The 17,432-nt window shown below is 43.2% G+C and overlaps 1 protein-coding gene across 1 annotated transcript; it reads right to left on the reverse strand.

Moving 5' to 3' along the window:
• Window positions 1-225: 225 nt before the first annotated feature.
• s1pr5b (sphingosine-1-phosphate receptor 5b) lies at window positions 226-6,088 on the reverse strand. Its single transcript, XM_071389341.1, has 3 exons — window positions 5,954-6,088; window positions 3,735-4,366; window positions 226-3,567 (listed from the first exon to the last, which is right to left on the reverse strand). The coding sequence occupies exons 2-3, from the start codon at window positions 4,039-4,041 to the stop codon at window positions 2,639-2,641; spliced, it is 1,236 nt and encodes a 411-aa protein (XP_071245442.1). The 5' UTR covers window positions 4,042-4,366; window positions 5,954-6,088; the 3' UTR covers window positions 226-2,638.
• Window positions 6,089-17,432: the final 11,344 nt, after the last annotated feature.

Genomic DNA, 17,432 nt, shown 5'->3' on the forward strand with positions numbered 1-17,432 from the left:
TATTGTCCTGCTGAAAGGTGAATTTGTCTCCCAGTGTCTGTTGGAAAGCAGACAACCAGGTTTTCCTCTGCTTTTTTATTTTGACCCATCTATCAGTAGGTGCCCTTCTTTGCGAGGTATTGTAAAACCTCCATGGTCTTTGTGGTTGAATCTGTGTTTGAAATTCACTGATGGATTGAGGGACCTTGATGTGTGGGGTATAGAAATAAGGTCATCATTCAAAAATCATGTTAAACACTTTTATTGGAGAGCAACTTATTATGTGACTTGTTAAGCACAATTTTACTCCTGAACCTATTTAGGCTTGCCATAACAAAGGAGTAAAATACTTATTGACTTAAGACATTTCAGCTTTTAATTTGGAATTAATTAGTAAAACATAATTCTACTTTGACATTATGAGGCCAGTGTTTAGGCCAGTGACACAAAACCTCAATTTAATCCATTTTAAATTCAGTCTGTAACAACAAAATGTGGAAAAAGTCAAGGAGTTTGAATACTCTCTGAAGACACTGTACACCTGTGCATGCATAATCCTGGAGAGTGAACACCAACCTTATAATTAGATTTGTCAGAAAACAGTTGTTTTAATAATGGTAGAACCTTTTTCCTGTAGTACAAAAAGCATATACTTTACAGTACAAAGTACAAGCCCTAACAAATTCCTTTAGAAATACAAAAATAAATTGCTCAATACACAACATACAGTACAAAAGTATGGTGTACCATCTCATTCATCCACCCGAATACAGAACACGTTTTATTTTTGAATTGCTAGATGACATGGCCAGTTTAAATGTAGAAAAATATACATTCAGGTCATAGACTGTATAGGAAAACCCTCTCTAAAGCCAGTAATAACATATGTGTCAATGGGTTTGTAACTTAGAATTGCACTGTATACATCTGTGTATCTTCCCACTTTGATCTTGATTTATAGCTGACAAGTACGTTCTTGTCTAACGTTACCAAACAGCCAATGCAGCTAGATGATGACGACTAGCAGGTTAGGATTGTAACCTGTAACCTTGTGATCTGTTATTTTATCGGTTATAACACGGTCTTCAAAGCAGAGACCCCCAAGTGCAACAGATGGTTCTTATCGATACAATAACACAAGAGGAACATGAAGGACTGCATGAAGTCCTTTGCTTGGTGAAGAAGTCCATCACCGACTAGAGCTGCAGGTAGTTGGGTTCATGGTGACATTCTTATAGTAGTGTTTCTGTATTGTAGTGTGTGTGATGGCATTTAAAATATGAATTCCAATCAGGAACCAACAGGTAGTTTCCACTTGACTGAGTAAGCTCAGAACAACAGTTACAGCTACAATGCCACTAAAACAGTGTGGAGATTTTCTCCTCAAATTATAATCCTAGTCACAGGTGGCTGGTGGCACCTTAATTGGGGAGGAGGGGCTTATAGTAATGGCTGGAACAGAGTTAATGGAACGGTATAAAACACTTGGTTTATATGACTTTTAACACCATTCCATTTATTCCATTCCAGCCATTATTATGAGCCATCCTCCCCTCACCAGCATCCTGTGATCTTAATATTGTTTGGCATCTCCCTCCACATCCAGGTACCACAATGTTTAGGTGCATGCGTAGGTTTCCATTGTGTGTTTGTGTTTTAAAGAGCAACTGGTGGGTGAACAACACAGCATCCACTTCCTGTATAGGCTTCTGTTTGGGCACACTGTATGTAGCTGTATGGGGTTATCACAACCGGCGTCTCAGACTGTATCCCAAATGTCAAAAGTTGCGCACTATATAGGGAATAGGGTGCCATTTGGGACACAGACAGGCACAACATGGACTTTCGAGCCAGCGAAGTCCAGGTGTCCACAGGCATATTATTATTATGTCCGTATTATGCCTTCTTTATGGCATTTCAAACAACAACAAAGAAAACGTTGGGTGAAGTAAACCGAGGCACACTCGCCACAACAACTCAACATGGTTGGAATGTCCAGTTTACAGTCTTAGTTCTAGAACAGAATGTCCCATCTTAATCCACGGCTTTCAATGGTCTCTCAATGCAGAGTTAACTTAGTGCAAATCAGTTCTGGAAGGTTTTTGGGAATACAAGAAGAGTTGCTTAATTCACATTTTCATTTCTTCCACCTGGCTTGATGTTTAGTCATTATTCTTACAACATCAGTCTTTTGATGTGGTGATATTGCTGCAAGTGCACCACTACAGACTTGCTGAAGAAAGAGATATGTCTGAACTTGATGCTCTCATCAAAAACACCTGTAGCTATATCTGTCGCAATCATAGATCATTCACCTGTCTTTTTGAGGGTTTGCTCTTAGGCTTAGTTCATTGGCCAGAAGAGAGCTATAGATATAGGCTAGTCTGCCGGAGGCCATCGGAGTGGAGTTGCCAAACAGGAAGTGATGCAGTTTTCAGGTGGCCATATTGAACACTCCTGTTGTCCACCACTTCAATATGAAGTTCACTCCATAGAAATACAATTACTTGAAGGGACAAAGCCCCTAATTCTGTGGTTTACTCTCTCAAACACAGAGCTGCCCAAAGGGTTCCTCAGGCCTGCTTTTCAGGAGCACTTATGTTGTCCATGTTCTATAGGAAGTTCCCTGTCCATCACAGAGCTATCCACTTTAGGCTCGTTAGACCTTGAAGAGCTTGGGGTAGAGAGTCTTTATGGGTGACTGAGCCGTGATGATGTTCCCAGAGGAGATCGTCGTCTCCAGGCCTTCCAGCTTCTGCGCTGCCACCTCCGTCTTACTGAAGCTACACTCCAGGAACGGCATCCCCATCCTCTTCACCCGCCCGTCCTTGGTCATGAGACACGGGCGGCAGAGCAGTTTTAGAATAGCGCGACGCATGTCTTTGCTGGTCAGGGTGTATATTATGGGGTTGAGGAGCGAGTTCACCATGGCAACGCCCAGGAAGTAGTCCGCCTTGAGGAGCAGTCGGCAGCGGCGGGCAGGGCAGAATGAGTCTAGGCCGAGGAGGAGGAAGAGCGGCAACCAACAAGCGATGAAGACGCCGAGTACAATAGTGACTGTCTTGAGGAGCGCCATGTACTTCTGGGATTTCCTGGCGAGGCCTTTGCGAAGACTTCCCTTTGCTCCTCCGAGGCGTTGGCGCTGGGTGTTAGTGCGCACGATACGGAAGACGCGGGCGTAGAGAACGACGATGGCGAGGAGCACGCCGCTGAACACGGACACGCAGCACAGGATGTAAGACTTGGCGTAGAGCGGGAGAACCGTGGAACAGCGGTCCAGACGACCCATACAGTTCCAGCCCAGGACGGGGAGCACCCCCAGCAGCCCTGCTAACGCCCAGCTCCCCCCGATCAGAGCCAGCATCCGACCCTTCTTTGCCCCGTGGTATGGTTTCATTGTCACCATGGTAACGTGGCGTTCTATAGCGATGGCCAATAGGCTGATGACGGAGGCGGCTAATGTGATAAAGACGCCTCCTTCCCTCAGAAACCAGAGTATTGGAGTTAGTCTCAGTGTATTAGGACCAGACATGATGATGTTGGCCATGTAGGTGACACCGGCCAGCAGGTCCGACAGAGTCAGGTTACCTAGGAAGAAAAAATAGAAAATTAATGGATTTGCATATGGTGGATTTTTTTGGTATTATATTGTATCATAACATTTTTTTTTAAAGTTATATAAAGTATAGTCATAGTAATAAAGTTGTCCTCTGAAGAAAGGGGGGTGGATGTAGGACAAAAACAACAACGGTTACCTAGGAGATAGTACATGGGCAGGTGGAACTTCTTATTGGTCCAGATGGCTATTAGAACCACAGCATTCTCCAGGATGATAAGAAGACACACTACCAGGAAGGCTATGGCTTCAGGTTTTAACCCCTCACGATACCGGTCTGTCTGGAGCTTGCCTGTGTAGTTGTAGTGGGTCACAATGACGTCATTGTTCTGGTAATCCCAGAAGAATTGGAGCAGGCTTGGAGAGGAGGTGTTGATGGGTAGAGAGTCTATAGATTCAGTGGGGAAGGCCCCAGCGTAGGCAGCACGGGAGGCTTCCATCTCCATGCTTCTCTACAGTTGGTTAAGCCTTCTTTAGTGAACTCTTTGGTTGACTCTTTAATACCTTATTCTAGTTATTAATTAACGCATCGTTGAACGTGTCATGCTTCAGTTACCGATCAATACCAGTTGGTATGGGGGCTCTCTGTGAGTTTCGCTCCATAGAATGACAGAACAATAATCCAATAGACAAGAAGATGTTCGTTGCACCTGGGCCAGGTTCTATTTCCCCACGTATCTGATCACAGGTGTTATGCTTGTCACTGCCACTAGGGGGTGCTCGTGTGCTCTGTTTGGAGGGGTCTTGACTGAGCCGCTTATTGTCCAACTCCTGTAAATTAAATAATACAGAGGACATTAGGGTGAGAACAGTACAGTATGACTAATTACAAATACATAATGAAAAACAAATAAACAAACAAATAAAAAATAACTCTAAACATTTATCTACATTTTAATTTTAATTAAATTAGTCTATTGAATGCACTCTTTAATTCGTTGCCCTAAAACGTTTGCTATAGTGATTCATTTTTCATTAAAACATTGGGCTTATGGGAAGTGTGGAGCAGAGTCGACATTGAGATAGCGACACATGCGCTTAGTTTAAAACACAGTGACAACACCACTTGGTGTAAAAGTTTTGACTGAGTTAGCGAGTACCCAAAGAGGCCATGTGAAATGTTTCAAGCTCTTTCCTGAACTACCTTAATTATGTTTAAAGAGTAAGTTAATCATGTTAACGATATTAGACATTCAGCTTCATAACAGTGCGTGCGTAAAGTTGGCACACGCGGACACTTTCACCTGCCAACTTCGTCATAGCACAGTCGGGGTGAAATGTCAGTAGGTTGGAGAAAATTTGAGTTGCTCATGTTTCCAGAACGAAATCAGTGTAAAATGTATGGAATTTAATCTGGAATGCATATACTTTCATAAATAATGTCTTGTCAAAAGAAATCGAAACCAGAGTGGAGAATGTCTTTGATCAGATAATGTTTATGTAAGAAAACCATTAAGCGTGATCAAGGGTCGCATTCCTTTGAGTCTTGTGTTTTGAGAATTGATTTTTTTCCTGCCTTGAGTCATATGTTAAGATTTTAAAAATGGTCTCGTCTGGAAACGTTAACTCAAATCTAATCTGTAGCCAATGAAATTGGGGCAACAAACGTGAAGTTTCAAGGTTCAAACTATAGAATTGCTAGGAATTAGAATACTACATTTAAAAGGATTTCTGTGTTTCAAACAAGCAACAAAAAAATGCCTAGCCTACACAAATTCCACAATATAGCCTGGATATAATAGGATACATATAGATAAGTCTGTAACTGTTCTTAAAAATATGACAGTTGTTGTATCTCACTGCACATTGCCATGGAATCACATCCCACTAAGCAAAATTGGTTCATAGACGTATTTTCAACGTATTGTGCTCATATGCCTCCATTTCCAATTCAGCCCATTGACCGGTAATTACCCCAATCACATCAGATCTTTTTCAGAACTGATCTAATTGGTCAAAAGATTGGACTGCCTGTCTAAATTCAGCCTAATTGCCGTACGCTGATTACCCCAATAACGTCTCATTGGAATGTGCATGGTCTGTAAAGTTCCCACGGTCCACAGACCAAAAATAGGTTAACGGCCTGTGCATACCACACAAAGTGGCATAGGCTACATACATGTCAAACGAAATCTAATAAACAGAAAGTGAAATTGGATGAAACCGAATTCAAAACATGTTCTGAGAAGAGATTCAGCACACTGCAGACACCCTTATCTTTTCCAACAGACATAAAGACGCAATTCGAGCGCGTAAAAGCAACGCATCCAATGACCGCGTATTGGTAAAACACTTTCTATTAACATAGAGCAGCACTTCGACATTGCATCTGTGAATACAGATATGAAATAAACCTACCTTGATTATTATGTGGAGAGATATTATCAATGCGCTGAAGAGAATCCACACTAACCACCGCACAAAAGAGAACTGACAAGCAAGACACCGGCGCAGCAGAACCTAACATGAAACATCCAGGGGGGTTGGTCTTAGCCCAATATCTCTCTCTCTCTCTCTCTCTCTCTCTCTCTCTCTCTCTCTCTCTCTCTCCACATTATCCATGGATGTTTTTGGACTCAATTCAACTTTAAAAATACAGGGAGCAAGCAGTACAGGCAGGGAAAAGTGAGGGGGCAAGAGAATAGCATATTGTTGAAGATTCGTGGTATTGTGGTTCGTTTAATTTTTTGGGCCAGAGAAAGAGGATTCATAGAATTTACCCAGAGAACATATGGCTGGATTCTATAGTCTAATACTCATTTGATAATTTATTAGGGTGCTTGTTTCATGGAGACAGAACACAGGAAACAGTTGTATCTCGATGGCTTGATTATAGTAAGTAGTCGCTGTTAACATCATCTGGAAGTGTAAATAAAATCCCAATGTTTATGTAGTGTTATAGACTAGCCTAATTCCAGAGATTCAGTAGTGCTAGTAACATGCTCAGACCTGCTATGTGTTATCACCTGCCAAACCGCTCCAGGCATTGGCTACAGATTGAACCATGTCTGTTGGAACAGAACATGGCTACAGATTGAACCAGGTCTGTTAACACTGAGAGTGCCCGGCCAACCACTGTAATGTAATGTCCCATGATTGGGATGTCTGGCTTAAAGCATATATCATTCACGTGTGTGTGGGTGCTTACATATATTGGATACAGGGCTGTGCACATACCTTTGGAGAGGCAGGTGCTCAAAGACACTCATCCCACTGTCAGCAAGCTACCTAGCCTAGGCTACTGCTCATAGAGAGGGCAGTATATGGGCTATCAGCTGAGCATAGCGGATGTAGGCTAACTCAGCCAACTAGTTAGTTAACTAACTGTTAGCTATGCTGTTGTAACTATTGAACTACTCTTTACCTGTGATTGGAGTTTGTTCTGCTGCTAACATCAGCGTTGTAGGCCTACTTGAGAAACAGTCTAATTGAACCCTTCCCTGACCGTGAGACGACATACAATTTAAAACGTAACCAGTGTGCTATTACTCATACTACCGCTAGGTGTCAGTAGATTCTGCTTGTGCAACAGCAGGAGGATGGGGGCAGAGGAGCGGGGGAGGGGAAATTTCCCAACATTAGAAAATGAGAAATTTGCTAATTTAATGGGAAATTCTTTACAGAACCACAGAGACCCAACCCATCTGAATCAGCAATGTCTTACTATACTTGTGAGGACTTTATGGAGACCAGCATCCCTAACCCTTTCCCCTAACCCCTAAACCTAACCCTAACTCTAACCTTAACCCCTAAACCTAACTCTAACCTTAACCCCTAAACCTAACTCTAACTCTAACCTTAACCCCTAAACCTAACTCTAAACCTAACCACTAACCCTAACTCTAACCTTAACCCCTAAACATAACTCTAACCTTAACCCCTAAACCTAACCACTAAACCTAACCCTTTCCCCTAACCCCTAAACCTAACCCTAACTCTAACCTTAACCCCTAAACCTAACCCTAACTCTAACCTTAACCCCTAAACCTAACTCTAACTCTAACCCCTAAACCTAACTCTAACCTTAACCCCTAAACCTAACTCTAACCTTAACCCCTAAACCTAACCACTAACCCTAACTCTAACCTTAACCCCTAAACCTAACTCTAACCTTAACCCCTAAACCTAACCACTAACCCTAACTCTAACCTTAACCCCTAAACCTAACCACTAACCCTAATTCTAACCTTAACTCTAAACCTAACTTAAGTGAGGACTTACTCACTTCTCTGAATTTTTGTTGGTTTACTATTCTTGTAAGGACTTTTGGTAATCACAGTATACTAAAACATGTACAAATACACTGTACACACACACAATGTACACACACTGTACACACACACACACACACACACACACACACACACACACACACACACACACACACACACACACACACACACACACACACACACACACACAATCCATATAAATCAGTCTCCCACTCAAACGTGGGTGGTGAATGTGACACCTGAACGTTGATCCGCATATCATTCAAATGAGAGGTTCCAGCAACTATTTGTCGACAGTTGTGTTATGGATATCCTGCTCTAATCCTGTTGCCTGTTCCAACGTTCTACCTGTAGCGTACATAAACACACCTGAGTTCAAATAATATATGTGTCCTTTCAAATACTTTCAGCGTTTGTCAGAGCCTGTCTGAAGTGCTAGATGGGCAGGGTTTGCACTTTTGCAAGTACTCCGTTGGTTCCACAGCGCCAGACAATCTCAATCAACCACAGCTTAAGTAATTGTAAGAAAACGACTACTAATTGAACCCAGGTCTAGTACATATAACCAGGTGAGCCCAAGAGACAATGCCTTTCCCCTCCTCACAAACTACTGTTTGTTTATGGGATTAGCGTTAGCTGGGAGCTACCCTGATCACCCTCCCAGGGGGATTAAGTCTGGTTCCTGTGTGTGTGTGTGTGTGTGTGTGTGTGTGTGTGTGTGTGTGTGTGTGTGTGTGTGTGTGTGTGTGTGTGTGTGTGTGTGTGTGTGTGTGTGTGTGTGTGTGTGTGTGTGTGTGTGGGTGGGTGCGCGTGTGTGTGCGTGTGTTCTCATGTGATTGTCTTCTCAGCGTGTGTGCGCACACTCATGTATGGACAGACGGGTCAAGTGCTTGCATTTCTCCTAGTCTGATAATGTCAGTTAAGGACGGCTCGTTGACACACTGACACACATGAGAGGATCGACAGAGTAAACATTTATCATAGGCTGAGCCAACATGAAAAAGGCCAGTCTGCTTGTCTTCAAGGAATAACAGAAAATGCAGCAAAGACTAGGTCTACATCCCAAAACAGTGTCATTTGGGATGCACACTAAGTGTCCAAAAGACTGTGAAGTATTTGCAGTTAATCATGTCAGTAATGGTAGTTCATCATATTGGAGCTGTAGCTCCGCCCACCGGTGAAGTTGGAGCAGGGCATGCTGGGCGATCTCCAGCTCAGAGAAGAAGATCAGCTGCAGAGAAGTCAAGTGAGAGAAAGTTCCAGCCATCCTTGTGTTTTCCCACCAGTTCGCTTACATTGTGTTAGACAAGGCCAGTGTGCGTCCTTGTTGATATGTAAGTACATATTTCGTATCTTTCAGGTGTTTATGTAATATTTATGGTTATGCTATTTAGTAGTTTCTACTGCGAGCCAGCTATCTTGAGATGGCTAGCTCTGTTTTGGTTGTCATATCATTTGGGACATGTAACCCTGTATTTGTAAAGGATAATGTCCCCCTGTGCGTTGTTTATATGCCCTGTAATTGTATGGGTGTATGGTACATCACGGAGGCCGAGCAGTTTCCGTACCAGGCAGTGATGCAACCAGTCAGGATGCTCTCGATGTTGCAGCTGTCATGACGTTGGCCTGGGGGTAGGTTTATGACAGTCATAAATACCTCTTTCCCCCCTCCCCCGTTCCTCTTCCCTACTGATGTGACATTAGAAAGCCCCTTTGGTTAACATAGAGATTCTGGGAACATCAGAAGTTGGGGGGAAATGAACTATATTCTGGTAATCCGACCAACTGAACATATGCGGTGGTACTTAAGGTATATTATGTCAGTTCGGTTTCCCTCTGACACATTCTCATCAATGATAGAATGACATAAACTCTACTGTGGAAAGTCTAAACATCAGAGGTATCTGATTCACATGGAATTGTTGTTTAATTGAAATGTTTGAATATTAAATTATTTGTGAAGAGATGAAATGTAATTTTAGCTTCCAAATGAGAGATTTGGGTTTTCATAAGTTTGGGCCTCTGCTCAACCAGGGGCCCGCCCCTGTGAAGAGACATGGGTAATAAACTTTTCAGACACACCCCTCTCCCTCCACTATATAAAGCCATTGACAAAAATATAACCTTCTGTTCCGAGGAGATGAGGGTGACGATCCCATGTCAGAATGGTTCAGATAATAACTACAGAACTAAGCCAACATCAGCATGAACTTTGGTTGTGAATGGTATGAACTTTGAACTCGTATTCACTACAGAAGTGATACCTCCTAGCCGTTGAGTTAGCAACAGCTGCTACAAACGCAGGTTAGGAAGGACAGTCAGAGTATCCCGTCTACTACACAACGATGTTACTACAACGTATCCAGTGACCACCAGAGACATTCTTCAAAGGACAGAGGACTCGGTTTGGCAACACGGTCTTCCATCTACCACCAACCTACTGAAGCGCAGCTCAGAGTAAATATTTATTGCATTTTCCTTTTCCAAATGGGCGGTAATTTAGAATGCATAAGATACTGTATTTGCGATAGCACAGCTTCGCCTCTGTTCCAGTCTCCCGCTCTTTAACTAAAACCCAGCCCCCTTTCCTTTGTGTAACAAGCTGTCATATCTGTTCCGCCCGCTAGGGACGTTTTTCTTTATGACGGCAATTTGTAATCAAGTTATGATTTAATTGTGTATGTGTGATTCTGTGTGATTAGTTAGGTATTTAGTAAATAAATAATTAAACCCAATTTTGTATTGCTGATTCAACTTGTTAGCCAGGATTCTTGCAGATAACCAAGGATTTACAACTTTCAGATGAGACTGAATAAGATGACGATTAATGTTGACTGCTATTGATGTAAAATATTACTAAATCTTTAAGAGTTTATTCGGAAGATAACAGCTCTATAAATATTATTTCGTGGTGTCCCTCTCTAGTTAATTACATTTACATGATTAGTTCAATCAGGTAATATTAATTACGGAGAAAATTATTTTATAGAATAGCATGTCATAGCAATTAATCCGGCAAAGCCAAAGACACGACACAGCTGTTGAACCTTTTGAGGATCTGAGGACCCATGACAAATCTTTTTAGTTTCCTGAGGGGGAATAGGCTTTGTCGTGCCCTGTTCACGATTGTCTTGGTGTGTTTGGACGATTCTAGTTTGTTGGTGATGTGGACACCAAGGAACTTGAAGTTCTCAACCTGCTACACTACAGCCCCGTCGATGAGAATGGGGGCATGCTCGGTCCTCCTTTTCCTGTAGTCCACAATCATCTCCTTTGTCTTGATTATGTTGAGGGATAGGTTGTTATTCTGGCACCACCCGGCCAGGTCTCTGACCTCCTCCCTATAGGCTGTCTCGTCGTTGTCGGTGATTAGGCCTACCACTGTTGTGTCGTCTGCAAACTTAATGATGGTGTTGGAGTCGTGCCTGGCCATGCAGTTGTGGGTGAACAGGGAGAACAGGAGGGGACTGAGCACGCACCCCTGAGGGGCTCCAGTGTTGAAGATCAGCGTGGCAGATGTGTTGCTACCTACCCTCACCACCTGGGGACGGCCCGTCAGGAAGTCCAGGATCCAGTTCCAGAGGGAGGTGTTTAGTGCCAGGATCCTTAGCTTAGTGATGAGCTTTGAGGGTACTATGGTGTTGAACGCTGAGCTGTAATAAATTAATAGCATTCTCACGTAGGCGTTCCTTTTGTCCAAGTGGGAAAGGGCAGTGTGGAGTGCAATAGAGACTGCATCATCTGTGGATCTATTTGGGCGGTATGCAAATTGGAGTGGGTCTACTGTTTCTGGGATAATGGTGTTAATGTAAGCCATTACCAGCATTTCAAAGCACTTCATGGTTACGGATGTGAGTGCTACGGGTCTGTAGTCATTTAGACAGGTTGCATTAGTGTTCTTGGGAACAGAGACTGGTGGTCTGCTTGAAACATGTGGTATTACAGACTCAATCAGGGACATTGAAAATGTCAGTGAAACACCTGCCAGTTGGTAGTGCGTACGGCCCAGTACATCACTGGGGCTAAGCTGCCTGCCATCCAGGACCTCTACACCAGGCGGTGTCAGAGGAAGGCCCTAAAAACTGTCAAAGACCTCAGCCACCCCAGTCATAGAATGTCCTCTCTACTACCGCACGGCAGGCGGTACCGTAGCACCATCTCTAGGACCAAAAGACTTCTCAACAGCTTTTACCTCCAAGCCATAAGACTCCTGAACAAGTATTCAAATGGCTACCCGGACTATTTGCATTGTCCACCCCCCCCCCCCAACCCCTCTTTTACGCCGCTGCTAGTCTCTGTTATTCATATATGTGTAGTCACTTTAACTATACATTCATGTACATACTACCTCAATTAGCCCGACCAACCAGTGCTACCGCACATTGGCTACCTGGACTATCTGCATTGTGTCCCGCCACCCACCACCCGCCAACCCCTCTTTTACGCTACTGCTACTCTCTGTTTATCATATATGCATAGTTACTTTAACCATACCTACATGTACATACTACCTCAATTAGCCCGACCAACCGGTGCCTGTATATAGCCTCGCTACTGTATATAGCCTCGCTACTGTATATAGCCTCGCTACTGCATATAGCCTCGCTACTGTATACAGCCTCGCTACTGTTATAGCCTCACTACTTTATATAGCCTCGCTACTGTATATAGCCTCACTACTGTATATAGCCTCGCTACTGTATATAGCCTCACTACTGTATATAGCCTCACTACTGTATATAGCCTCGCTACTGTATATAGCCTCGCTACTGTTATTTTTCACTGTCTGTTTACTGTTGTTTTTATTTCTTTACTTATCTATTGTTTACCTAATACCAATTTTTTTATTAAAAATCGCACTGTTGTTTAGGGCATTTCACTGTAAGGTCTACTACACCTGTTGTATTCGGCGCACGTGACAAATAAACTTTGATTTGATTTATATGGGTATTACATTGTATTTCCCTGTTTAGAAGTATTCCAGTTCATTGTGCAGTTGTAGCCCAGTACTGGAGATGATAGTGCTATGCTTTGTAGTACACGTGCAGGGCACCCCTTTGATCTCAAATTAGTACAGTCACATTCTATTGCACTGTATGGTCCTGTATCGCATTATGTTATAGTCATGCATATTGTTTTGAAGAGATGTGTGTTGGAGATTGTACTCTGTCACTCACTATTGTATCTTTATTTCTCTCTTTGCACACACACACACACACACACACACACACACACACACACACACACACACACACACACACACACACACACACACACACACTTTGGTTGAAGCAAGTTGCCAGACAATTCAGTGCCTTATCCCATCTATACAGCGTACACTGTGCTGTGCTGTTCTGTGCCTGTTTATCTTCAGCGTTGTTAAACCACCTCAACTGGAATCTGTCTGTCATCTGTGTACCAGCACACCGGAGAGAACACATAAAGTAGAACCTAACCTGAAGAATATACAGTCTCCCAGTCCTCACTTACACTAAGCGTTTCAAACTTATTCCGAGACCTTGGGGAAATTAAGACATAATCCCCCCCATTGCGATGCCATCACAAAAGACATGCATCAACAGAAGCATGGTGACTCAAGCTAATTTGTGTCATTTTGTGGTTTAGGGAGTTCTGTATTTGAGCCACATTTTAAACTGGTTGCTTGCGTGCGTGTTTCCTCGCTATTGTGTGTATGTGTGTGTTTGCACGCTATTGTGTGTGTGTGTATGTGTGTGTTTGCACGCTCAGACACTCATGCACACACACAAAAAAGGTGCAGCGAAATGGCTCATGTGTGTGTATGTGTGTCCATGTTTACGTGCATGCTTGTGTGTGTCCCCATGTGTGTCTCTCTAGTGTTTGTGTGTCTGTCTGCGTCATCACCACCAAATTACTTCCTGTGCTGCTGTGGTGTGGGAGTGTGTCCCTATCAGGGGGTCATTACAGACTAATACCCTGTGATTGCCTGTCCTGTGAGTGAAAGCAGACAGAGGCCTTGAACATCATAGGGCCTCCGTGGGATGATGGTGTCTGTCTCATGTGGGGCGGATGAGTGATCTAACAGACAGGCAGGGCTGGTGAGTGTTGGGCTGAGGAAATGCAGTCTCCTTTTCTGTTTCTCTCCCTCTCTTTTTCTCTCTCACTGTCAGTCTTCTCATCTTATTCACTAACTCTCATTTGGTTGTCCTCCTCTCCCTCTTTCTCTCCCTCCCTCTCTCTCCCTCCCTCCCATACCCACTTTCTCTCCCTCTCTCTCCCTCCCATACCCACTTTCTCTCCCTCTCTCTCCATCCCATACCCTCTTTCTCTCCCTCTCTCTCCCTCCCAGACCCACTTTCTCTCTCTCTCTCAATTCAATTCAATTCAATTCAAGGGGCTTTATTGGCATGGGAAACATGTGTTAACATTGCCAAAGCAAGTGAGTTAGATATTATACAAAAGTGAAATAAACAATACAAATTAACAGTAAACATTACACATACAGAAGTTTCAAAACAATAAAGACATTACAAATGTTATATTATATATATACAGTGTTGTAACAATGTACAAATGGTTAAAGCACACAAGTTAAAATAAATAAGCATAAATATGGGTTGTATTTACAATGGTGTTTGTTCTTCACTGGTTGTCCTTTTCTTGTGGCAACAGGTCACAAATCTTGCTGCTGTGATGGCACACTGTGGTGTTTCACCCAGTAGATATGGGAGTTTATCAAAATTGGATTTGTTTTCAAATTCTTTGTGGATCTGTGTAATCTGAGGGAAATATGTCTCTCTAATATGGTCATACATTGGGCAGGAGGTTAGGAAGTGCAGCTCAGTTTCTCTCTCTCCCTCCCATACCCACTTTCTCTTTCTCCCTCCCTCTATCTCCCTCCCATACCCACTTTCTCTTCCTCTCGTATTTATTTTATACATCAACACTGTGAAGTCATGTACTAGTATAATAAGTTCTCCAGCCCTTTGGCCCACACACACACTAGGATGATGCCGATCCCTTTCAGCTGAACAAGCTTCTCTCTTCCCTCTGAGCTGGGATTTGGATGTAGCCATGGCCTTGGTAGCCCTGGCGTTGTGGGCAGTTATGAGGTGAAGGAGGTGATTATTCTAGGTTGACCACAGTCTCTCCCCTACACGGAGGTCGCCATGACGATGATGAGATCCAGGAAGTGAGGTCATAGTGAGGTTTCTATGATTTCTCTGGACTGGCAGAGGTAAGTGGCCAGACATTTTGACTCACTCACTAGTAGAAGTGCGTTTAAACTTTTTGTGCCCTGATATTTAATGTCTACGTAGAGGGAGATGGTTGTCAAGAGGAGAGCTGTCACTGCCGATGCTGGAAGAAGATATTCACCAGCCTGTGCTCAGGCTCCCTTGCCTTCCAATATCTCCTCCCATGTCCATTCCTCCAGATAGCGCTGCTCCTCCCGGCCACGCTGCTTGGTCCCTTGGTGGTGTGTAGTTCTGTCACGGCCGATGTTGGAAGAAGACCAAAGTGCAGCGTGGTGAGCGTACATTTCCCTTTTTATTTAAAATGGCGCCAACAAAACAACAAACAAAAGAAACAACCGTGAAGCTTACAGGGCTATAGTGCCACAAACAAAGTTAACTACCCACACTGAAAATAGGGAAAAAGGCAGTGGTGGGCCGTCAGGGCCAGCAAGGCCTTCTCTGCTGGCCTAAACATCATCAGAATATATATATTTTTAAATATATTTTCCCACAAATATGTATTAAATTATTTCCCAGAGTAAGAGTTATACTCTTCATTTCATAGCTTTCCTCTTGGTTGCACTGCTTCCAGCCCCAGGTTGAGATTTGGAGGGCTGGTCCCGTGTGGCTCAGTTGGTAGAGCATGGCGCTTGCAACGCCAGGGTTGTGGGTTCATTCCCCACGGGGGGACCAGGATGAATATGTATGAACTTTCCAATTTGTAGGTCGCTCTGGATAAGAGCGTCTGCTAAATGACTTAAATGTAATGTAATGTCTTTATGTTAGATCTTTTATCCAATCATATTCAGCCATCATGTGTTGCCAGGGGTCTAAAATCTGCCCTCAGGCCTTCAGAATCAACAGTGCGGGCGCTTGTAGCTTATAGGGAATGGAAATGAAAATTTTGTGTCAACCAATCAGCTTTAGAGTTGGCTATTGTACGCCAGCTGGCTGGCTCCAGTGTTACACAGGAGCCAGCTAGCAGGCGTAGTGCGTGCACGTCTTTTGATTGGATTACCAATATTGAGAGGCAGGTCCTATGGGCAGGTCTATGCAGATCTAGGAAACTGAATTTGATAAACAAATTAATTTGCTTACTACTAAGCTGTTTTTTCAACCCACAATGGCGGAAGGAGGAGAAGATATCGATTTGGTCGAGGATATAATTATAACGCCATTCTCAAGATGAACTTTTCAAGAAAAGTTAGACATTGTAAGGAGAGGTCGCCCGCCTCTTACAAAGTTTCAACTACGAGCGCTATCAATGGCTCACAGGCTCCGAGAAGCACTGCAAACTGTACTGCTGGGAATGCCTATTATTTGCAAGTGATCGATTTGGTGTTTGGAGCCACACTGGCTTTGCAAACTTGAGTTGTCTAACCAAGGCAGCAACGAGACACCAAAGTACGGCTGGGCACTTACAAGCAATGGTGCTTTTGAAAACTTTTGGGGACACCGGAGTGGATCTACAGCTCAGCGAACAAGCGCGCAGGGCAACGGAGCTGCACAATGAAAAGGTGAAGGGAAATATTGAAAAGACTCATTGATTGTGTCATGTTTTTGGGTAAACACTGTTTACCCAAAAATGTCAATTTGTCAATTTCAAGGTGACGCAACGCCTGGTTATACTGCGTTGCTGTCTAAATGTATAGTGTCTAGAGCCATGGCATCATAATGATGGTAATAAGAGGTGGATTAATTCGGGTGGGACTGTGTAGTACCTCACTGAAGGCCCAGGCCCCAGGCCCACGGCACGCCACTGGAAAAAGGGCTACCTAAGAATGATTCCCAATCAGAGACAATGATTGACAGCTGTCCCTGATTGAGAACCATACCCGGCCAAAACATAGGTAATAAAGAAACATAGAAAATAAAACATAGAATGCCCACCCCAAATCATACCCTGACCAAACCAACTAGATACATAAAAAGGCTCTCTAAGGTCAGGTGGTGACAAAAACGCACGGTAACTGCTCACTCAAAAATCCTTAACTCTCATGGCATTTAATCCTTAACTCTCATGGCATTTAATCCTTAACTCTCATGGCATTTAATCCTTAACTCTCATGGCATTTAATCCTTAACTCTCATGGCATTTAATCCTTAACTCTCATGGCATTTAATCCTTAACTCTCATGGCATTTAATCCTTAACTCTCATGGCATTTAATCCTTAACTCTCATGGTATTTAATCCTTAACTCTCATGGTATTTAATCCTTAACTCTCATGGCATTTAATCCTTAACTCTCATGGCATTTAATCCTTAACTCTCATGGCATTTAATCCTTAACTCTCATGGCATTTAATCCTTAACTCTCATGGCATTTAATCAGGCCTATAAAACTATAAAACGTCAGGCCCATTTATTTCACTACTTCAGCTCTACATGT

This window comes from Salvelinus alpinus, chromosome 2, assembly GCF_045679555.1.
Source record: "Salvelinus alpinus chromosome 2, SLU_Salpinus.1, whole genome shotgun sequence".
Classification (NCBI taxonomy): Eukaryota; Metazoa; Chordata; class Actinopteri; order Salmoniformes; family Salmonidae; genus Salvelinus; species Salvelinus alpinus.

Coding starts and splice junctions, on each gene's coding strand:
- s1pr5b (XM_071389341.1), bottom strand. CDS start 4,041: ATGGAGATGGAAGCCTCCCGTGCTGCCTACGCTGGGGCCTTCCCCACT. Junction 3,568..3,734: donor GCCCATGTACTATCTCCTAG/GTAACCGTTGTT, acceptor TTTTCTTCCTAG/GTAACCTGACTCTGTCGGAC.